Source organism: Manihot esculenta, chromosome 6 (assembly GCF_001659605.2).
Source record: "Manihot esculenta cultivar AM560-2 chromosome 6, M.esculenta_v8, whole genome shotgun sequence".
Taxonomy (NCBI): domain Eukaryota; kingdom Viridiplantae; phylum Streptophyta; class Magnoliopsida; order Malpighiales; family Euphorbiaceae; genus Manihot; species Manihot esculenta.
The window spans coordinates 29,084,002-29,105,976 of NC_035166.2; the positions used below are offsets into that span (position 1 = coordinate 29,084,002).

The 21,975-nt window shown below is 34.9% G+C and overlaps 4 protein-coding genes and 1 pseudogene across 10 annotated transcripts; 2 read left to right on the forward strand and 3 right to left on the reverse strand.

Moving 5' to 3' along the window:
• Positions 1-2,091: 2,091 nt before the first annotated feature.
• Positions 2,092-5,819, reverse strand: LOC110616917 (heterogeneous nuclear ribonucleoprotein F). 6 transcript variants are annotated; one of them, XM_043957227.1, is made up of 4 exons: positions 5,170-5,819; positions 4,477-4,526; positions 3,588-4,182; positions 2,092-3,058 (listed from the first exon to the last, which is right to left on the reverse strand). In XM_043957227.1, exon 4 carries the CDS (start codon positions 3,031-3,033, stop codon positions 2,302-2,304), a length of 732 nt encoding a protein of 243 aa, XP_043813162.1. In that variant the 5' UTR covers positions 3,034-3,058; positions 3,588-4,182; positions 4,477-4,526; positions 5,170-5,819; the 3' UTR covers positions 2,092-2,301. The 6 variants fall into 6 exon arrangements, with proteins under 6 accessions (XP_043813162.1, XP_043813164.1, XP_021615139.1 ...); XM_043957229.1 differs by lacking the exon at positions 4,477-4,526; XM_021759447.2 differs by lacking the exon at positions 3,588-4,182.
• On the forward strand, positions 5,815-7,335 carry LOC110618154 (chaperonin-like RbcX protein 2, chloroplastic). The gene is made up of 5 exons (XM_021761223.2): positions 5,815-6,400; positions 6,510-6,601; positions 6,797-6,854; positions 6,955-7,020; positions 7,104-7,335. Exons 1-5 carry the CDS (start codon positions 6,059-6,061, stop codon positions 7,224-7,226), a joined length of 681 nt encoding a protein of 226 aa, XP_021616915.1. The 5' UTR covers positions 5,815-6,058; the 3' UTR covers positions 7,227-7,335.
• Positions 7,336-7,628: 293 nt separating this feature from the next.
• LOC110618155 (50S ribosomal protein HLP, mitochondrial) lies at positions 7,629-10,007 on the reverse strand. 2 transcript variants are annotated; one of them, XM_043957230.1, is made up of 3 exons: positions 9,702-10,007; positions 8,737-8,828; positions 7,629-8,243 (listed from the first exon to the last, which is right to left on the reverse strand). In XM_043957230.1, the coding sequence occupies exons 1-3, from the start codon at positions 9,835-9,837 to the stop codon at positions 7,869-7,871; spliced, it is 603 nt and encodes a 200-aa protein (XP_043813165.1). In that variant the 5' UTR covers positions 9,838-10,007; the 3' UTR covers positions 7,629-7,868. The 2 variants fall into 2 exon arrangements, with proteins under 2 accessions (XP_043813165.1, XP_021616916.1); XM_021761224.2 differs by having other exon boundaries at positions 9,729-9,982.
• A 1,833-nt stretch (positions 10,008-11,840) lies between these two features.
• LOC110618153 (armadillo repeat-containing protein 8) lies at positions 11,841-17,101 on the reverse strand. Its single transcript, XM_021761222.2, has 9 exons — positions 16,593-17,101; positions 15,532-16,251; positions 14,815-14,910; positions 14,650-14,733; positions 14,072-14,306; positions 13,815-13,975; positions 13,353-13,631; positions 13,080-13,263; positions 11,841-12,537 (listed from the first exon to the last, which is right to left on the reverse strand). The coding sequence occupies exons 1-8, from the start codon at positions 16,974-16,976 to the stop codon at positions 13,207-13,209; spliced, it is 2,016 nt and encodes a 671-aa protein (XP_021616914.1). The 5' UTR covers positions 16,977-17,101; the 3' UTR covers positions 11,841-12,537; positions 13,080-13,206.
• Positions 17,102-17,871: 770 nt separating this feature from the next.
• LOC110617973 lies at positions 17,872-20,839 on the forward strand (annotated as a pseudogene).
• The last annotated feature ends 1,136 nt before the right edge of the window (positions 20,840-21,975 follow it).

Here is a 21,975-nt window from a genome sequence, read left to right on the forward strand (position 1 = left end):
GCTTTTAAAATTCTTCGGAGTGGTCTTAATTGAAAGTGATTAGGGCAGCTTGCCCGCTTTTCTGAATATTATTAAAACATAGTTTTATTTTTATGATTATTGAGATATAAAAATTGATTAAAAAAATTCTTAATTATGCATTTTAAAAAAATCATTACTACAGTATTATGAATTAATATATGATTAGGTATTGAATTAGAGACAAAAGGGTGATTTATAGTAATTAAGCAAAATTAAGAAAGGAGGGAAAGAGAGGTTTTGAAAAAAAATAAAGAAAGGGGAATCCTAGGATGAAAAAGATGGACATGAAGGGGTGATAGTTATTAGTTAAGATTCTGAATTTAAAGTATTGAACACACATGGGGAAGAAGCATATGTAAGAAGAAGAGGAGGACAAAAAATTAATTAGACAAATTGGAAAAAAAATAATTAAAAAAGAAGTAACTTAAATTAACCTGGTCAGACACTTTAATATTGATTTTTTTTTTTTTTTGAATAGGCTGCTGATTCTTGTCGTTTTTGTCTTGTTTAACGTTTTGCTGGAACATCTTCAGGGGATCCTAAAAAGGGCTTACCACTTGTGCACGTGCCTTTCTTAATCTTATCTTCGTTTTCAAGGTTTCATCGCACATAATACCAACAAATTCTTGCATGGATTTCTTCCCATATTTATACTATTTTAACTTATCTCCAATTTTTTTTCTTCAAAATTACATTTTCGCAAGATTTAAATTCTTCTCATCTCTCAATGGCTTGATATGATCATTTGTAATTTCAAACAAAGAATTTGCCAATGGATAAGCTAATGGGTACCTTCGTCAATACTTATAATTCTTAATGCTCAACTGATTAAGGGGTTAGACATTTAAAAATAATTATTGTATTATTAAGTATTTTTTATATGATGTGATATTCTAAAATTCAAAAAATAAAATTTACAAAGGTTGTGTAAGTTTAGATAGAGATGAGTAGGTTCTTCTTCTTTTATTCATTTCCTTTTATACGCTAGTCACGCGTAACGGCTTTCTTGTTACGGTGTCATTTGCCTTTATTATGGAGGTTTATATGTACGAAAGCGTCAGACGTCTTTTTCACGTCAGACGGCCATTTATTCCCCCAACGTGTATGAGAGCAGTGCTGTGAAATGACTAAATTTAGTGTCCCTTTCACGTCATATCACCGGATTGAGTCTGTAGTGAGTGGACCTGGATTTATGAGTGACTCAATTTACCCTATGAGCCTTCTTCGAGATTTTGAACCTGAACTGCCTTTTGAAACCTAATCTCACACTGAGATCATGGAGTCCAGCAGCCATCATGATGTATCTTTAAATTTTTTCAAAAAGGTAAATTAAGTATATATGTGCAAAACTAAAATAAAGGTGAAGTTGGTTTAAATTCAATCATATAAAAATGAGTCTGAGTTAAATATTTGCATTAAAATTAGTGCGCTCATTATTTCTAACCATATTATATAAAAATCTTATAAAATAAAGTTTATTAAAAACCACTTAATATATATATATATCTAGAGATAAGCAAGATCCCCTTTGGTGTTGCATATTTAAAATGCAAATCATGTAAACAATCGAGGGCACTTGCAATGTCAAGCAATAAAAAAGATTTGGATTTTTGTGCCCATTATTTTCCATTTTATAATTGGATTCCTAAGATAAGAACAATACAATCAATGTGTAGTCAGGAGGAGGAGCTACTTAAACGTTTCTGCCTTATTCACTGTAAAGCGTCTTCTTTTAACTAGTCCTCTAATTCTGAATTTACCCAAACTTGGAACCAATGCAGGCCTCTTTTGCCTGTCAAGGTTATAGTTTGGCTAGCATCAGGAAAGCTACTCTTTTAGCTTTATCCTTTTTATCCTCTCAAAAGCAGTTAAAAATTATTCCCCTGTGACTGCTCAGCCAAAGACTTTCGAATACATAGAAACACCCACCCCAAATCCAGCACCAGTTTTACTCTTTCTCAATGTTCAAAGAAATTTTGCTCTTCCTATGGCTATGAAGATCCAACACTTGCATGGAACAAAAGTCTGATTCTGTTTTTCTTTTAGGTTATTTTTTGGCAATGCAGCTGGTTTACACACAATAGAAATACATTCTGATTATATTGCATAAGTTGTTATTTGAAATTCTAAAGAAAAGAAGAGAAAAAAAAAAAGAAGAAGAAAAAAAAAGGCATAAAACAATAGCAAAAACCATGCTAACTAAGAAAATATAATGAAGCAAAATTTGAAAAAATAGGCAAGGTTAAACATAACCAGTAGTACAAATGGCAGAAGCAAACATCACCGGCCTCTTGTGACGGCTTCCTCCAACTCCTCAACTGATGAAGGGAACAATTCTATATAACGACTCCCCAGAGTCATCCTATCCTTGGTCATTGCTGCTTTTGAATCTTCTGCACTTGCAAAATCCACAAATGCTTCCCCAGTTGGCCTTCCCTCTGAGTTCATTGTAATATGAATTGAATCCTCTGACAACACAAAATCTTTGAAGAACTCCATTACGTCATCCTTCCCAGCAGAAAATGGCAGTCCTCTCAAACGTAATACCCCTGTATATTCGGCTGGGTCCTTTCCCTCGTCAAGAGATTTAGTCCTTCCAGCATTTCGCCTTGGTGAACCACCACGAGCATCTGAAACTTCATTTGCAATTGCCTTGTAATAATCATGCCTCTTACTTCTGAAAACCTCAACATATCGCCTGCCCATGTTCTGCCTATTCTTTTGAAGAGCAAAATCAACTTGAAGCGGATAACCCAAAACACAAAAGGCTTCACCAGTGAACTTCCCACCCTTGTGGACAAAAAGAACATCAACAATGTCCAGACCATGGAAGAACTCAGCCACATCTGTTTCTGTGCAATCAAAGGGGAGACCACGGAGTCGGACAACAGGGAAAGGTGGAGGTTGGGCAACATATCCATAAGGTGGTGGATTATACATAAAACTTGAACCAGGGGAAGTTCCATAGAATGAAGGAACCTGATCAACTAATCGCTGTCGTTTAGCACCCATTTCCCGATCTTCACCATCGGGATATCTGCTTTAATTTCCAAAATCATTAAAACAACAGAGAAGATTAGCAACTCATCAATGCTTTGTGTCCATAATTATGCAGATATTTTCATTTTTTCAAAAAAATGAAACCTCATAATACAGGAAGTAAAATAACATCAAAGAGCCTCAAATTAACACAAGGGTTGATTTTGCATGGAAAAATCCTGTATGACCTGGTGTGAGTAAAACAAACTAATGACATATTACCTTTTAGTAGTGACCATTTTTTTTTCCTTTTTAAAATTCATTTCCAAAGCCAACACCGCGTCATTTCACAGTTCCATTCCCTTCATTGTAATTAGAGTTTCATCTAGTTTTTTATTTTATTTTATTTTTTATAGTTTCCATGGTAAATGGACTTGCTTTCTATGCCTTAGATCCATCCATTTCATTGATTGGGGTCATCGTGTCTTTCAGAAAATTGATGTCTTGTTTTATGCATTTCATAGCAGGTCTTTGCCCAGCGTCTTCTTTCCTATTTCAATTTTTGTTTGGAAGATCGAATAATTCACCTCTACAATCCAGTTTTCAGATGAAAAAAAGATCGTTGCTTGGGAAGCATTTAGCCCCGTATGCAGAAAGCAGCCATGTAACAACCACAAGATCGAAAGACAGCTAGAAGCTTCCTGGAACAAAATAGTGTAGATAACTGGCAAAATAGTTTGGTTAGCTTTACTTGAGGCTGCCATGGCATTTCTTGAAGGAAAAAAAAAATGTTGTTTTGCTTGGCTTCCTACCAAAAGACAAAATTCACTTGCTGACTGTTATGTGATTGTATTCACTATAAATTAGTAACGCCACAAACCAAACTGTCTTCGAGCCTAATGTCTATCCTCCTCCAAATATGGTACAACATTTTCCTATGAGGCATGAAACTGCTTTCTTATTTTTACTCTAAAGGTCCACAGGCTTTGCCCAGTCACCACAATTTTGGTCTCGAACTATCTACTGGTTATTAGCCATGATAGTCCGTATCATTGGCAGTATGGAGCTCCTTTCAACCTTAAATCAAATCCAGCCCTAACTTCAGCCAATAAAATGTCTTCATTTATTCCTAAAGCTCATTCCCAATTCCTCAAATGAACTAACTGCAGCTTCATCATTTCTCTATAAACAATTCAAACAAATATTAATAGGTAAAGATAGTCCTTCTTAATCATCATAGCTTACAACTGGTGAAGCAAGATTAACACACGTCTAAATATCAACCCAGCCAAAATAGACAATGTCCACCTAACTTTCCTTTGTGGCGCATAGTTCTATGACTGGATGAACATGGACACTAGTCTATATGCAGAGAAATTCAATATGAAACAAACATGTATTGCACAACCAAAGGACAAACGAATCTTGTAACTATGGGCATAGGTCAAAAATAGCCATAAGCAGTGAGTTTCTTACCAGCTTGCGACAACCCTTACCCCGGGGTTGCCTGTAATAGCATTAGCAACCTACAATTGATGAGCCTAATGTTAGTGGTGTTGATAGCATGGATAGCTTGCTGGTATTCTATCAAGGACATTCAAACCGTAGTTTGAACCCAGCCCCAGAGCCCCATAAGGACAATATAACCAACTCTAGCATGAGAATTTTAAAGGTGAGATAACTTACCTTAGTAACTTACACTTCTGTAGAGAGTCGGCAATTTTTAGAGAAATAGGAAGCTAAAGGGTGTAAGGATTAAAGACATAAAATTACACGCTTCAACCCTCAATTTGGGGTTAAACTTTTCCTCGAAAAAGAGAACAAAATCCTAAAAACCATAGCTTCAACGCAAAAAATAAGCATTTCCAGGAAATGCAAATCAAACTAAGCAGGTGCGAATAGACCCAGATAAGTAAATGGTATAAAACAAGAAACATATACATTCGATTATTGATGTAATACAGGTTAACAAGCAAAGAATTAGTAGCAGGTAGCTTAATGAGAAGAAAAAAAAAAAAATCAAAGGCACAAAAGCAAATTGAGGAAAACCCAACTGCAGAGCTTAATTCAATAATTAAAAAAAAAAAAAGAGGAGAGGGAGAGGTTGGATCGAAGAGGAGGAAAGCAAGAGAGCAATCAGAGAAATTGTTAATCGAGAAAGTCTCTTACCCTCTGTAGAACATTCTCTCAGCAATATGTATTCTTTTATAATTTGTTCTTCCTTTGCTCTTAAACTTGCTGCTCAAACTCCCAAGTTCTTCCTACGTTTAGTTAGGGCCTAACGGATGAGGAGGAGGATGAAAAAGAAGAAAAAAATTATTTCGACGACGTCGTTTGCTTCCTCACTCAAAGGATTGGATTGGAAAGAACAGGTTGAAGTGCTGCACATGGCCCAAAAATACCATATTTGGGCCAAGTCAGTGTAAAACCCCACCTCAGTTATAATCCAGTAAAATGTCGCCGGAGGACGGCGTGGTTCGGTTGTTGTGGTCGGCCAGCTACTACCGTTGAAAGTCTACTTGTCACCGAAACGGTCCGCCTGTAAACAGCAACTCATCGCTCACGCGTTTGGAAGAGCGTAGCCATCGAATTCAACTGCCAAGTTCATTGGATGGCGCGCGTGAGCGTACTTCCGTTCCGACTGAGGACAAAGACATTTGTGCAATTAACACGTTCACATACACCAAATAAGATTCACAAGATTCTACCACGTGCCACAAGCCGCCAAATTGGAGAAGCCGTCCACGTACTTTGGTTACACGCACTCTCAAAATCCATAAAAGCTAAGCAAGCTATAGAAGTTTGATTTTGAGTCCTACGTTTCCGCTTGGAGAAATTTCGACCTCAATTTTTTTTCTGGTCAAGAGTCCCTCTCTTAAGCTCCCCATCCCAACAATCGCACAGCTTCCATTTTCTTGGATACCCATTTGCACTTTTTTCGATTTCTTTCTTGGGTATCTTTCACTTTCCTCCCTTGCACCCTTAGGAGCCAGATATAGCCTTAATCCTGTTCTGGGCATAGGTTATTATTAGGGGTTCTTTTAAGCTTGCAAAGAAAATGGTGGGAGCTTTATCCGTGGTAGGCTCCTCTGTGGTGGACTCGCATACTAGTCCATGTTTATGTTTGGATGCTCTGCCTACGAGTAATATGAATCTCAAGAATAGCGGAGAGTTAGTCTTACAAAGGAATTCAATGAAAAGAAAGCAATTGGTAAGGCCAGGGTCACTGGAGTTGGGGAGTTCTTTTGTGGATTCATGGCATGATGGGAGGTTCTCATCGAAAGCGATTTCAGGTATTGTTAGTGCTAAGAGTTCAAGGAAGCAGAGAAAGGATCGGAGGCTTGTGGTTGTTTGCGAATTGGGAGGGCAATATGAAGATAGCTTTGGGGATGTCAAAAGGGTAAAAATGACTTCTAGAATACTGTTGAAGATGCAGATACATACTGTTATACAATCTGTGTTTAAAGATTGCAAATTTTTTATATTGACACAAAGGTTCTTGCCTGCAGCAACTATTGAACTATTTCACTTACAAGGCAGTAAGAACTGTTCTTAACCAGCTGTATGAGATGAATCCAACACAATACAGATGGTTTTATGAGTAAGTGCATCTTTGCCAACATCTCTTTATTGCTCTTGGAAATATATCTTATTCTGGCTTACTGAGTAGGATTTAGAGGTTAAGCTCAAAAAATAAAATAAGAATTTTCTATCAATTTTGATGTCAAACATAAAGAAAGGCTCTTAGGTGTATTCCTATGTAAGAACTCTGCTTATTTTTCATATCTTTTCACAGTTTTGTTGCATCAAATCAGCCTGGAGAGGGCAAACGTTTCATCCGCACCCTTGTGAAGGTAGTTATAGAATTGCTTTGTATTTTATTTTTTTAAAAAAATAAAAATAAATAAAAAAAGAGGAGAAAATCTTAATGGGATCATCTTTCCTACATAACAGGAGCACCAGGGCCTTGCTGAGCGAGTGATGGTAACGCGGCTCCACTTGTATGGAAAATGGGTTAAGGTAATGACATGCCTCATTTTGTTCTTAACAGGCGAAGCAAGTAAAGAAAACAATAATAATCCCTTCTTGTTACTGTGATGCAGAAATGCAATCACGCTGAAATATATCAAGAAATCTCTGACGAGAACTTGGAGTTGATGCGGGAAAGGCTCAAAGAGACAGTGATATGGCCATCTGATGACTCAAACTGGGAGAAGATTGGTTGAAGGGGAGCAGCTATGTTTTTAGTTCTTTTTCATTTTCTTTCTACTGTTGGTTTTAGTGTACATACATTACATGCTATGTCTTTGGTGCAATGACAACCAGTTTGGTTCCTGGGACTCGCTTTTAATATTTTTTACTGATATAACTAAAAAGAATACACAAATATCATCCATCATAAACTAGATACTTTCTACATGGGAAAGATGGAAATAGAGGAAGCGCAGGAGATCCCTAGATCCTAGTTCAAACAACTCATGCAAGCAATAGATTTGCAGAGTTCAAGTGTTTATGGCATACTTATAAACCCAGGCAATTTGTCAAAAACAAATGCAATAATCTATAGTAGATGCTACCTCATTTGTCCTTGAATCACATCAGGTTAAAATATCGTCGAAGCAAGACTGTGATCTTAATTACTATGATTCTGCATTTTTTTTATTGGTCTAGAGAAAAGCAGATGCTACTACAAAGCACAAAGCACAAAGCCATCAGCAGCATTTGTACTGATGTCAAAGAACTATTAAACAAAGCCTACAACATTTTGGTTCTTCTCTTCAAAGTTCCCCCCTCAACGATACAATGGAAAGTCCCGAGCACAGCAAAGACCAAAAATTTCAAAATTTTCATATAACATATTTAATACCTTAGGCAATATGCTCAGCCAGAGTAAGGATCTTGACATGCTTTTTCTTCCTTAGCTCATGCGGGACAGGCCCAAACACTCTAGTCCCAATTGGCTGACCTTGCTTATCCACCAGTACAACTGCGTTGTCATCAAACTTTACCTCACTGCCATCACAACGACCACGCTGCATGGCAGCACGCACTACTACACCATACACAACCTTTCCTTTCTTCACTTTTCCGTTTGGCATAGCTTCTTTTACGGAAGCTATTATTGTGTCTCCCAATCTTGCCCCTTTCTTCCCCTTCAAAGCTTGTATGCACATCACCTTCTTTGCACCTGAATTGTCCACAACTTTGAGAACTGTCCTCATTTGGATGAAAGTCCTCTGTTGCTGCAAAAATGCAAGGAAATATTAAGGCCCGATTAGAAAAGGGTATAACAGAATGTTAGCAGATCTTAATGGAACAACAAAAGGAACAAGATAAATTATGTTGTAGATGTAGAAGACCTAAGATAATTTGATATTCTTCAAATGAAAGGAAAAAAAGAGTAATTTATTTCATCATTTTCAAGAAAGAAACATGTGCATAAGAAATCATATCTTGCATCTAGGAGGACAACAATATTTTTGGAGAAAAAATTTCCATTCTAATCTTTACAACAAGAAAAATCCAGCAGCTTTCCAACTTATCAAAAAGCCACATCTTGGTTAACCGATTATAAGCAACTCAAGCAAGATCTTAAAGAGTAAAAGAAATCAATCTCAAGTTTCTAGATACTACATGACATTCATCACTTTGAAGAAATCAACCCTAGGCACAAACAAACCAAATCAAGCACATATAAAGCCATGGACTTAAACATTGGAATAAGAATCAACTAACCTGAGACATGAAATTGCTGCATGTCAACCGATGTGATGAGTCCAACAAGCCAGAAAAGTTGTTGCCAAGACCCCCCAACAACGACTGGCCCCCTAATCATGTTTTCCAATGAATAAAATGAAACCCAATGAGTCAAAATGAAAAATGAACAGTTCATGCGAGAACCAAACCTTAAAAACGTTGTGAACTATACTTTTCCAATGCCAACTTAAAACGAGAAGATCAGAAATTAAAAGGTTTAGTCACCAATATGTTGTCTTAATTTGCAATATATTGACTTTCTTTAACGTATCTTCACCATAAGGAAAAGCTTTCATTTACATCCAAGTTCTTCAGCTTTATGATAAGACACATGATGCAAAAACAACAATTGAGAATAACTAAGCAAGAAAACCAATCATGCTGAACACTGAATAGCATATCAAAATTTTCAGACCGTCATTTATGTAACATTAATGGGGGCACTGACTATATTGCCGAATTTCAAGTGCTACTGACTACTGCTTAGCAAAAATGATGAGTACTTGAATTTTCTTCCTGAATACCAGAAACAAAAGGGCGAATAACCCCATTGTTGTTTATAACATTTGAAATGTCCAACCTTTTTTTGCCTCTCTTCTTTCCTAATACTCAATTGTTGAAAAATAATTATGTTAAGACTTTCAAGTGTAACATAAATGTCCTTAAATTCCCATTTGAATCTTTAAACCATGGGAAGAATCATCAAATTCCGAGACTTCATAACGCCAGAATACCGAGACATCTCTATTCAAGTATTTTAATGGAAAATAATTAAGCAAAAATAGAGATAAGCAATTTCATTTGCACAACATAATCCCTAATGGAGCTCCAAAGCAGCACAAATAATCAGCCAGATGGATTCCTATAATTCAACCCGAGAACATCAGTTATCCTCGTAATATTAGAAAATGGAAAGAAGGATGAGTAGAGAGGGAGACTCAAACCTTTACAAGGAAGGTGAAAGTACTCACCACCGATTATCGGATTTCGCGACACGAATGTTGAGGCAGCCAGGTTGGGCCTCCACGACGGCTGCGTAGAACAGAAAGAAGAAAACCTACTCGCTGCAACTCTCAACATCTGCTTCTCCTTGATCTTCTTTCTCTATGCAAATGCTCTGATTTTTCCTTGGTAGCCAAATGAGTCTCTCTCTCAAACGGCGAGTAGCGGCTCGAAATCTGCTGTTCACTCACTGCTGCAAGAGATGACTGTGACATGAAATAATGATTAGATTTCTTTGAACCGGAATAAATTAAAACGTTGTCGTTTTAGCGATTCGAATTTAGTTCGCACTCGAAAGCATAGCCATGGGCGTTGGCTCATGGAGCGCAAGCAATTGGCTACCCTTTTTACAAAAGGAAGTGCTAAATTCACCTTATATATATATATATATATTTTATTTTTTTTTTTTGAAACAGTCACCTTATATATATATATATACTTTAATTTGAAAAATTGTCATATAAATATCTAATCCAAAAATTATTAAGTTTCCATTAAATATACTCAAAATAAATAATTAATTTGATTTTAAAAATGAATTTCTCCCAAAAAGGAAAATGATGGCTTACTAATAGTTATTTTTTACCACTAGAAAGTAAATAATAAAAAATAAAAAATATAATTTTATTATTTACTTATATAGTATATAACTATATACACACAGTCGTGGCTGAAAATTAAAAAGATAATGAAAATTCAATGGAAGGTTAAACTCTTTGGAAAACATTAACACACATATAAAAATTGTATAAAATTTATTAACAACCACAAGATTTTGAAGGATTTACCTGCATAAATTTACCATGAACATATTTATAATTTTTCATAACTTTTTAATTTTATTTATTTTATTTTTCCCTCTTTTTGTTCATTCTTGCATTAAAAGTGATAATGGCCACATATAAAAGAAAATATAAGTCTACAATTATATATTCAACCTAAATTGAATAAAAAAGTTAGTTTAACCTACTATCTAAACTCAATTCATTCCAAATTAAACTGCCCCCAATTGCATACCAAAACTAATATGTACACACCAATACACAAGCTAGGGTCAAATAACCCAAATCAACCCACAAAATAATAAAAATAAATAAATAACTAATATTCAAAGCAAAGTTAAATCTAAACTTTATCGATAAATCAATAACTGAAAAATTAAATAAAAGTTAAATGTCCAACAGGATAACTGTCATAGCCAGAGCTCGCTCAGAGCATTAATCGCCAAATATGAAGATATGATCTCAAATGCCATCAAAATGAATGCCCTATTCCGAATAGAGATTGAACGACCCGCGTATCAAAATTCAAGCAAACGAGAATCAAAAAATAAAATCACAAATAACTTTAAAACAACGTGAAACTATATGACAGACAAACAAATGAGATCTTCGAAGATAGAAGCCTCTTCTCTGCTTCTGAGTACAGATCGAATGATCTGTGTATCAAAATCTAAACAAACCAGAATCAAAAAATCAAAAATCACAAACAACTTTATTCTAAGATAAAAGTCTCTCCTTTGCCACTCAAATAAAATTGCAACGCTGGCTTTCACTCTCTCTCTCTCATTTTTTCCTATATTATTTCAATTTGATAGGTTTTTTTTTTTCCTCCCACTAACGTAATGAAGAACGATAAGTGGAAAATTGAGGACAACCGAGAGCATGAGATTCTATGGATGTGAACGCGGAGACATTCTCTCTGTCGGCTAATTTGACTTGACAATTATTTGCATTAGTATAACGTTATCAAATTGCTGTTGTTTTCTTCTCTCTCTCTCTCTCTCCCTCTCTTTTGTTTAATTCATAATTATGTTCGAATTAGATGAATTTTTCATGGTATTCAGTTTAAATATGGGGAACAAACTTCCTGAGCATAAGATGCTTCCGTCGATAATTCAATATACTACCATGAAACTACTCGAGCTGCAAATGTCTAATCTTGACACCAAATTGACTTCTTTCCAGATAAATGAACTGGAAATAGATGTTACTCCTAACTTTCACTTCGCAATTATATCACCCGCGCACAGGTATTATAAAAAAGATCTGATACCAGTTCCAATGAAACTCAAGTGTCGGTTGGCGGGGAAAAAAAAGATATGGACATGCATCCAATAATCCATACATTTGAACAAATTCACCGAGATTGTTGCTCGACATTAAGAGCATCAAAAGGAAAGGGCCTTCAAAAGCTGAGATACATTACCAATTATAAAAAGAAAAATAATAATAATAAAATCACCGCTTAGAATTTATCGAGGTTTGTTTCAGTAAATAATGGGATCTTCCATATTTCCAGGTGCTGATACATGTTGCACTTCTGCAAAGAAGATAATAAGGTGGCAGCATTATGTGCTGCGACAATATTGTTTCAGATGTTTTCCTCATCATCCTGTAACCGACCTCTGCATCATCCTGTCCTTTGCCTCAGTGTCAACATTCAAGCGACTCACAAAATGATATTTTTGCACTGATGTGCTTCTTGCTAGTCTCCCAAGCAAGAAATAAAATTAAAGCAGAAGCGGATAAATCATCTATTAAATTCTAAAATTAAGATCGATGGTACAACTTTTCACAGGCACTGTGGATGTCACAAGGTTCAAAATATATGTCTGTACCGTGTGTTACAGCAAGGATCACTGGTTACGTACAAAACTCAACACATAATGCATCATGCAATAAGAATTTGAGGGTAACCTGATAAGTGGTGTCCATAAAAAGAAGTTTCCACAATGCCCTAACTGGAAAAAGAAGAAACTGAAACAATGTGTTGTACCTGCAGAAATTTAAAAAGAAAAAAAGAAAAAAAGAAAAAAAGAAAAAAAGAAAAAAAGAAAAAAAATCAGAAATTGAAAGCATAAAATTATCTGCAATATTTATCTCCAAAAGAAAGACGTACAATTTGTATTTTGGCGCTAAATATAGTGTGGCATGTCGATGTGAATGCAGCAAGATGAAGGAAATAAAAGGAAAGTAAGCTCACTCTCAAAATATTTCCTACCAGTTCAAATGTAACTTGACTGTTTGCATGCTTCCCAACAAAACAAAGAACAATTAAAAAAATCGATAGTTGCTACTTGCTACGAACGAATCATTCATAAGAATAAAAAGAAAAAAAAAAAAAACATTGGTACTCTTCAAGTGAGAGTCTATTTCTCCAATGACAACATGATGAACTCAACTTGACACAAACAACCCTCAAGCCCAAACTCATTTGACAAGTTTGATGAGGTAAAAAATGAAAAAGGCAAAAAGAAGAAAAAATCAACTGCCACAAAGATATTGTCAGAACAGTTCTGTAAATAAATGAATACTAACCTTGGTCGAAGCATCAAATGCTTTAAGCTTCTGCAAATAAGCTGGACATATATTACAAAATCGTCAAGACCAAAAACTACACTGCAGTATCTCTCATCTTAGTGCTAGATTCAAGGAATTGAAAAGATCATGAAAGGCCATCACCAAAAGTCATAGCCTGACTGAGCACTGTTCTAACACGAAGCTGCACGAAATGAAACACCAGGATACGATTCAATAATTGAACATTTAGGATGAATAAGAAGGAAATCCAAATTAAGATATGGGCAGGACCTTCACATCAAGGCAGGGATCATTGACCATATTCCTTATTTGAGGTACTACGCCAGCACTCCGTAGTTTAACAAGCCGACAAAATGCACCAGGGCTTGATGGAAATGTGAGATTTACAACGGCCCAGACAGCAGCTGTACGCAAACGGCTGTCATTACTCTGCAGGAACTTGATTATAAAAGACTGGGTTTCATTGTTCACTTGCGAAAGAAGTTGTTGCATAACCGCTTCTTTGTGAAACTCGTTTCCACTAGCCACATTGCCAAGCACATACATTCCCTACAAGAGAACATTTCAATAAAAGCTACAAAAATTAACTGGCAATACCCAAAAACATATAACCAAACAGTGTCACAATATTTCTCAATCAGAAATTAACATTAGTAAGGCACCAATCCATATAGAGCAGCTACTAATTGCAATTTCAATTTTCCAAGAAATCTAAGCTAAAAAGCTTCCAACCTGTATGCCAATTTCAGCTTTTGAAGTGCTCTCTAATTGCTTTCTAACAGCATCTAATATGATACCATTTTCAGCAAAAACATACTCCACTGAGTTTATAGATCCATCAATAAGATTCCGCACAAAAGCAAAAGCTTGCTCTTGAACACAAGCGTCATGGTCTGCAGGGCAAAAGGAATTAACACTGGGTTTATCTCCAAAGATACAGCGTCACCATAATTGAGAAAACTAATAGTTACAGATACAGTAAGCATTACCACAGATAAGGCTTGTTAACAAAGAAGCAGTGAACTCCATAAAAATTCCTTGTTTAAATCTATCATCTGCCAAAAACACCATGTTCTTCAAAGCCCATAATGCATTTAACCTGACAGCTGAATCCATTGATTTTGATAGTTGGATGAGCTGTTTTACACCTCCACATTGTACAAAAGTTGATTTTCCTCTTGTAAAATCAACTAGTATGTTGCTAATAGCACCAAGAGCTGCAACCTGGAAATAATTACATTTAATGGGATTTCCATATAATTTTATACTTAAAAGCAATTTCATTAGAAGAAATGAACAGATATTTATTGCAACATGACGAATACGACTAGATTTCCATATAATTTTATACTTTAAGCAATTTTATTTGAAGAAATGAACAATATCAATTGAAACATGATGAATAAGACTAGAACTGTGCAACAATAAAATAAGTTAGATGTACTGTTCTAATGATTAATATTTGATTGTAAAATAGTCAGGCTGTTAAATGGGCTTTTTTTTTTCCTTTTTTGGATTAGTGTCTTAAGATTATTCACTATCATTGACAAGTTAAGCAAACACAGACCTGGACTGAGGCCAAAGGGTCATTCAAAAGCTGGACCAAAGGAACAACAAGAACTTCATTCATAAAATATCCTGCACACAAGTTCTGCATGACATTTCATTAGTTAATAAATAGGCAAATAAAATACAAGATATAAAAATCATAACTTAGTGTCATATTGCACACCTTGATTGACCGAGTGACACTTCTTATGCAAATACAAGCTGCAGTGCGTACATCAGCACTATCATGAGATAATGCATCAGTAACTGAGTTCAAAACCTACAGGTTCATGTGGAGATTATATTAGAAGTTGCAAGTTAATAGACATAAGAATTTTTAAGTGCAATGCTTATATTATCTCTAATTTTTTATAATTTACTCCTTTAGCATATACATGCATTTAAGCTATTGATAAATTGAACAATAAGTACTTGATGGCATCAATGAGAAGTATATCTAATATTCAATTATTTTCCTATTGGCATCAGGATTATTTTTCAACCTCTGGTTAGCAGAACATGGTTACTTCCCTTCACAACTGTCCATCTAAATCCATAAAAAATGCAAGTAAACAGAACAAAAATAAAAGATAAATTTCCAATATTAGCCTAATGCCTCAATAAGATGCTAACTTCTGTATTGATGAAACTGTGACTCAACAAAGATTTCCAATAGCCCATCAATGAACCACAACCAAACTCAACTAATAAATCCCAGCATAGCCTATGTGACTAATTCCCATCTGTTACATTTCCTCCAAATTAGTCTGTTTAACTTCAGGTTTTTAAGTTCATTTAAATGCAGAAAAATTTTAAGACATGATATGTTTTCATTATAACCAGTGTCACAAACCAACTACAAAGATGAATTGTGCAAATCAATTATTCTATAATGTCAAACCTCCATTGACAGGAATCTAGATCTGCAGCTCTCCAACTTTGAGCACATATCAGCCAACGCCAGCAATATACCTTGGAATCGCTTAGGATGTAACTGACTGTTTTGCAAGTGATTTAAAAATTTATCAAGGGCATTCGCCTCAAAAGCTAATTTCTGTACATCCTCCTTTTCCGTGATTAAACTGGAAAAAACAAAGGGAGCTTCATCTCCAACTTGACCAGGATCATCAAGAAGTTCAAGTAACAGATATACCAATTTGGTTTTGATTCCTATATCTTTCAGATAGCAAGAAGAAGAATTCCTTATGACAATCAGGCACATGCAGGCAAGTAATCTTGTGCGGGGATATCTATCCTTCGTCAATCCAATTATAGAACTCAAAGCTCTTCCATTTTCTGGTCCCAAAAACTTTGAGATGACTTCAGGATTATTCCTGAACAATGCAGCCATAGACTCCAAGCTAGCATCCCTTTGACTCAGAGAACCGTCAAGGAGGCTAAGAAGCTTATTTAGCACCCCAGCATCACATAATGACTTTTGTTCCACAATAGTCTCACAAGAATGTGTAATGATACTTGCACCAAGACCAGTAACGTTTTCACTCTCGCTGTTCAATAAAGATAGAAGGAATTCCATATTTTTATCTTGAAGGAATTCATATTTTGGTGTTAGTTTCGACTGATAGATCATTCTAAGGGAACGAGCACTCGCATCCACCACCTGAAGACCAAACAAAGGCATTCAGTCTACCAGGAGAATATTCAAAATCACAATCAAGTAATGCTAACACAATACAAAAGGCATAAATAGAACCAAAGCAAAGTATCGCTCTACTTGTAATGTACTACAGAGTAGATGCGAACTTCTACATAAACAGGCATTAAGAACAAACATATGGCAGTTTCATCGACATAACAATTTCCAGTCCCGCTTCAATATTGTGAAGCCAAACCAATAAGTTTTTAAGCACGAACTTTCAATTCAAACAAAAATAACAGAGTTCTGCTTCCACGAAAATATAGCGTTAGAAAAGGAAATTTCCCAGAAAAGAGCATAATTACCTTCTCATCGGAATTAGAAAGGAGCCGAATAAGGTAAGGGAGAGCACCGGCATCTAGAACGGCTCGGACACCGGCATCAAACCCGCATGCAAAGCTCCCGAGAGCCGCCGCAGACTGGATAATAATGTTATTATTGTAGTAGTCACTATTTTTATCCACGATGCTGACGTCACCGTCCGCTAATTGAGAGTCGGCTTCGGCAAGGATGGAAGCGACGGTAGGAATGGCGCCTAGCTTGAGGAAGGCGAGTTTCTTTGTGCGGTTACCGATGATCTGGTTCTTGACTTCTCTGAGGGCCTTGAGCTTTATATCAGGGTCCGGTGAGGCGAGACGGTCGAGGAGGTCCATAGGGCGGTGAGCGGGGGCAGCAGAGGCGGTTGGCATGGTGGCGGATTGGCATTAAAGCGAGCTCCACGATGGAGCCGGAGCCGATCGCCGGGGGATAATGAAGGGAGAGGAGGAGAGATTATGAGATTTGGTATTATTGAACGAGTGAAAAAGATTTGATGTAAAAATTGGGAATTTATAATAAATTTCATAACAAAAATAAAATTTTAATTAATTATTAATATCGATTTGACTCTATATAGTGTTTGTCCCTTTTCTTTCGCGGTATTTTCTTTCTCCTATGTTTCGATTTCTGATTTCCACACAAGTTCTTACCTCATTTACCACTACAATTTTATCTCAATCCTCATCATTAATTTTCTAACTTTCTTTAATATTTTGCTTTCGAAAAAAAAAAATCTAATTTCTTTTACAATTTTAATTTTTTTTTCATTTTTAGTTAAATACCACCTAATTTATACTTTGATACCAAAAATAATAATAATTACAATATATTTTTATATGATTAAATAAAAATAACAATTAAATTATATTTTTAATTAAATTAACAAATATTTCATAGAAACGCGTGAGAAAAATAACAATTATATTTTTAGATTAAAAAAAAGGTTAATAGAGTAAAAAATTTTGAAATTATAAAAAATTAATAATAATGCAGTTTATTTAACAGTTCCATAACAATCCGAAACGACGTCTTTGCAATCAGATAGTGCCGTCACTGTCCTCCGCTTTCTCCGTCCACCCACTTTCCTCCACCAACTCTGCTATTTTCGCTCCAATTTCTACTCCACCTCAACGTTGAACGTTGTTGCTCCACTTTACCATTTTCTCTTACAATTCTCTCGAGAAACAAACAGAAAATCGTGGCCATGGAGCTGCTTCGACACTCGCCATCTTTTTTCTGGGCAGTCATCTTTGTCCTTCACGTATAATGTGCATGCATAGCCGTACAGGGTATCCAGTGGTTGAAAAGATTTCATTATCAAGTAATACAATTTTTAATTCTATTTTATCTCCGATTTGGCCAGAATCCGTAGTTATTCGGTCCTTCCATTCAAATCATAACTTCGTAGAGATTTTATTTCCCTTCTTGTAAAAATGGTAACTTAATAAATGCACCAATCAAAATCCTTCAAATCCCAATCCCGAAATGACATTTGTCTCTTTAATTCTATCTTGCAATTTGTCTTCTCAAATACATGGCTACCTTCTATTCGATCTAAATTGTAAAGATATTATTCTCTCTCTGTTTTTTAAGCTTTTTCTCTTGTTATAGAAATTGCAATATTCGAACTGGGTTCTTTTTTTTTTTTTTCATGATAACTTTATGTTGGTGGAGACTTTAGTGCAAAGAGCATCGTTACTGTTCAGATTTGTATTCGATTGTTAACAATCCTTTTATGTGCTTGTTTCTTACCGATTTGTATTTGATTCTCTTCAAAGGTACCTTTTTTTTTTTTTGTTATGTCTGAATTGGTTCTGGTTGAATGAAGTTATTGTTGGGGCTTAAATCTTAAAGACAAAATCACTGCCCTTCATTGTGCTGCTTCTGGTGGGTCTGCCAATGCTGTTAATGCCGTTAAGTTGCTTTTACTTGCTGGTGCTGATCCTAGTAGCACTGATGCCAATGGGCATTGCGCATGTTGATGTTATTGTTGCTTCTCCAACTTCTCCTCTTTTGAAAATTGCCCTTGAAAAGCTCTCGAAGAATGATGGTTCTGTCAAGCTGTGGGATCTTCAGGTTTCAACTAATAGCTTGGGATCTAGTTCACCATCCATTTGATGATATACGTGTTTCATCTGCCAAGAAAGAATACCATGTTGATCCGTCCACTCCAGATATTGAGAACAGCATTTATACTACAGATGAATTTCGGATGTTTTCACTTAAGATCCATCCTTGTTCCCGGGTATACTCCCATGACTGGATTTAGTGTCCTTTTGTTCATCCAGGTGAGAATGCACGCAGGAGAGACACAAGGAGGTTCCATTACAGTTGTGTGTCAGGTCCAAATCACAGGAAGGGGGCATGTAGGCCTGGGGATTGTGTAAATACTCTCATGGGATTTTTGAGTGCTGGCTACACTCAGCTCTATATAGGAGTCGGGCACTAGTTGCACGCTAGGATATGCTTCTTTAACTCACACATCTGAGGAGCTGAGGCCCCTGTGTGCGTGTACCGGTTCTGCTGCGTCATTTTCTCAAGCAGCTGCCATGGACTTCATAGCTTTAAAACTTTTGTTTGGCTCCTCCTTGGCAATTTCTGCTATTTTACCCCTTTAATTTCGCTCCACCTATGTCTCCTGGCGATGACATGTAGCAGTCCATTGCTTGGCCTCAGCAAAATATTTTGAATTTGAAGATCCCGGGCAATAACTAGGCAGCCTAAAATCACAGAAACTTTGTTCTAACCTCACATTTAGTCTCGGGTTCAGCGGTTTTAATTCATGGCTGAACGTAGATTGGTCCCTTAAAGCAGATGAATTGGGTTTGTTACATAAAGAATGTTGAAATAGAAACTGCGGAGAGGAGCCTGATGTGTTATGGCTTCATTAATGTTGAAGGAATCACCATCTGAGACCGAAGAAAAAACTGCCATTTCAGTCTCAAGTTCTCTTGAGGGTTCTACTTCAAATCCACAGAGGTGAACCCACTGATCATTTGGCTTTGCGAGCATGGCTTGATCAGATCGTTGCTTAGTGAAACTGAATTCTAAATTATTTAGCTGGTTGTCCGGGAGTTAACAAGGTAGTATGAGGTCAAAGGAGAACAAAATTCAGAGAAACTATTTCTCCATTTTTTCATATATTGCCAAGATCCAGCACTACTTAGGCAATTGTTCAGCATCAATATTCATTTTTTATGTTCATCTTCTTCCCCCTGTAATTCTTGTTTTCCAAACAAAGGGTCCATATATCGTATTTAGCTCATTAGCTGTCTTCCTCCACCCCATTTCCTTACTGCTATTAAATTGTTAATGGGATTCTTTATTCATCTTTGGTTCTCTCAGCTTTTAAAGTTTTCTTCTGCTGTTGTTTGTTTCTGTAGCCATGTAAGGAATCAGTGATGAGGTGAGGTGGATCCCAACAAGAGGAGATGGTGGATATGGGAGGTGGAAAGTATTCTTTTTATGGATTCTTTCAATCTTCATAAAAAAAACAGATGTGGGGATGAGAACTTATCCCATAAAATGAGATGCAATGTGAAAAGGTTTTTTCTACATTGTGAGACTGTAAGGTATCTCGTACAATAATTTCTCTAGTTGTTGGGTCTTTATTGCTGTGGGGAATTCTTAAATTTTAATGTTACATGTGGGGCAATGCAACTTGTCCAATCTCCAGGAAGTGACTTTTTTTTGTCAAGAAGACAGGAACTGATTTTGATGGGTGGCCTACAAGTTGCTGATTTTTATTATTATGACTTCATATATTTCTATAAATACATGAACATAAATTAGGTCTAAGTATAAAGCATTGTGAGCGAATACAGATATATAAATTATACATATTGTTAAATTCATGTAGATGATTTTTACATGAGATGACAAATTAATAAAATTTAACTCTCTTGTCTGATATAATATCTCGAACTCATATTATAATTAACTAGGCTTTTGAATGCTTGCAGAATACAACATGTTGTGAACCCTAAGGCTAAAACGGAAGCAATCAAGGATATTTGAAAAGAACTGCATAACTAATGAGTGGATTTATTTTTGTGTTCAAAGGGATGAGCATGCTTTGTCAAGAATATTTGACCAACGAGCTAGTGCCATAAAGTCTCAGCTTCAAATTTGTTTGAATCTAAATGAAAAAGAAAATGAGACTGTCATTTGCTTAAGCAAAATGTTTCATTTAAACAAAAAAGAAAGGTCAAAGAAATATTGAGATTATCAACGTATTGAGGATTTTTTGTCAAATTAAAAGTGGGAGAAAAATTATTTATGAATTTAGAGTTGAACTGCCATGTGGTCGTCGAAAAGAGAGACCGGCGCCTATTTGACAGGCGCTAGAGTTTGGCGCCTATTTGACAAGCATTAGAACTTAGCGCCAGCACTATTTAGAATAGTATCAGCTATTATGTTATTTTTTTTATGAAAGAAAGTGGCGCCAGGTCATTATTTATTTTTTTATTTTTTATTTATTTTTTTATAAAATTTTAATAATTTATAAAATTATAAAATAATATTAATATATGATTAAAAAAGTATTGATATTATTTAATAATAACAGTATTATTGTATTAATTTATTAAAATAATAAAAAAATTTATTATTAAATAAATATATATAATATTATTAAATTATTTTTATATATTTAATTACAACTGAATTTTTTTTTTGAAGTAAACTGAATTATTTTTATATATCTAATCACCGAATAATATTAATTTTATAATTATGAAATTATATATTATAGTAATTTTTTATTTAAAAATTAATAATAAAATTTATTAAATATTAATATATTAAAATATAAAAATATTTATTATTATAAAAATATAATATAAATAATATTATTAAATTAATATAATGTAAATATTTTATTATAATATATTAATAATTAAAAAAATAAAGACACAGCGCAGTGCCGGGCATTTTTTTTTATTATTTATTTTTTTATTTTATTATTTATTTATAAGTGGTCAAATTATAATTTAATTTTTTTAATTATTAAAATATTATAATTATATTAATTAATTAATGTATTATTTTTATATAATGTTAATTTAATAATTTTATTTATATTATACTTTTTATTATAATAAATTTTTTATATTATATTTTAATAAATTAATATAATAATACTGTAGTTGAATAATACTATTAATCTTTTATATATTTAATCATAATATTTTGAAATACAAAATAATGGAGTTTATATTAGTCATGCAAGCTTAGACAGAGAGAAAGGTATTTTTTTCCCTTTATTTTTTTTTCTTTATCTACTAGTTACGTCTAACGGCCTCTCTGCTCCCTATTATCTAGGTCCATACACACGAAAGTGTTAAAATCCCTCTTCACGTCAAGCGACCA

What these genes read in the sequence shown, in the direction of transcription:
- LOC110618155 (XM_043957230.1), bottom strand. Translation starts at nt 9,837, where the DNA reads ATGTTGAGAGTTGCAGCGAGTAGGTTTTCTTCTTTCTGTTCTACGCAG. An exon ending in CTTTCACCTTCCTTGTAAAG is followed by an intron (nt 8,829 to 9,701) that starts GTTTGAGTCTCC and finishes AAACATGATTAG; the next exon opens with GGGGCCAGTCGTTGTTGGGG. An exon ending in GCAGCAATTTCATGTCTCAG is followed by an intron (nt 8,244 to 8,736) that starts GTTAGTTGATTC and finishes GCATTTTTGCAG; the next exon opens with CAACAGAGGACTTTCATCCA.
- LOC110618154 (XM_021761223.2), top strand. Translation starts at nt 6,059, where the DNA reads ATGGTGGGAGCTTTATCCGTGGTAGGCTCCTCTGTGGTGGACTCGCAT. An exon ending in CAATACAGATGGTTTTATGA is followed by an intron (nt 6,602 to 6,796) that starts GTAAGTGCATCT and finishes ATCTTTTCACAG; the next exon opens with TTTTGTTGCATCAAATCAGC. An exon ending in TGTATGGAAAATGGGTTAAG is followed by an intron (nt 7,021 to 7,103) that starts GTAATGACATGC and finishes ACTGTGATGCAG; the next exon opens with AAATGCAATCACGCTGAAAT.
- LOC110618153 (XM_021761222.2), bottom strand. Translation starts at nt 16,976, where the DNA reads ATGCCAACCGCCTCTGCTGCCCCCGCTCACCGCCCTATGGACCTCCTC. An exon ending in GTTAACAAGCCTTATCTGTG is followed by an intron (nt 13,976 to 14,071) that starts GTAATGCTTACT and finishes TTTGCCCTGCAG; the next exon opens with ACCATGACGCTTGTGTTCAA. An exon ending in ATCCCTGCCTTGATGTGAAG is followed by an intron (nt 13,264 to 13,352) that starts GTCCTGCCCATA and finishes CATTTCGTGCAG; the next exon opens with CTTCGTGTTAGAACAGTGCT.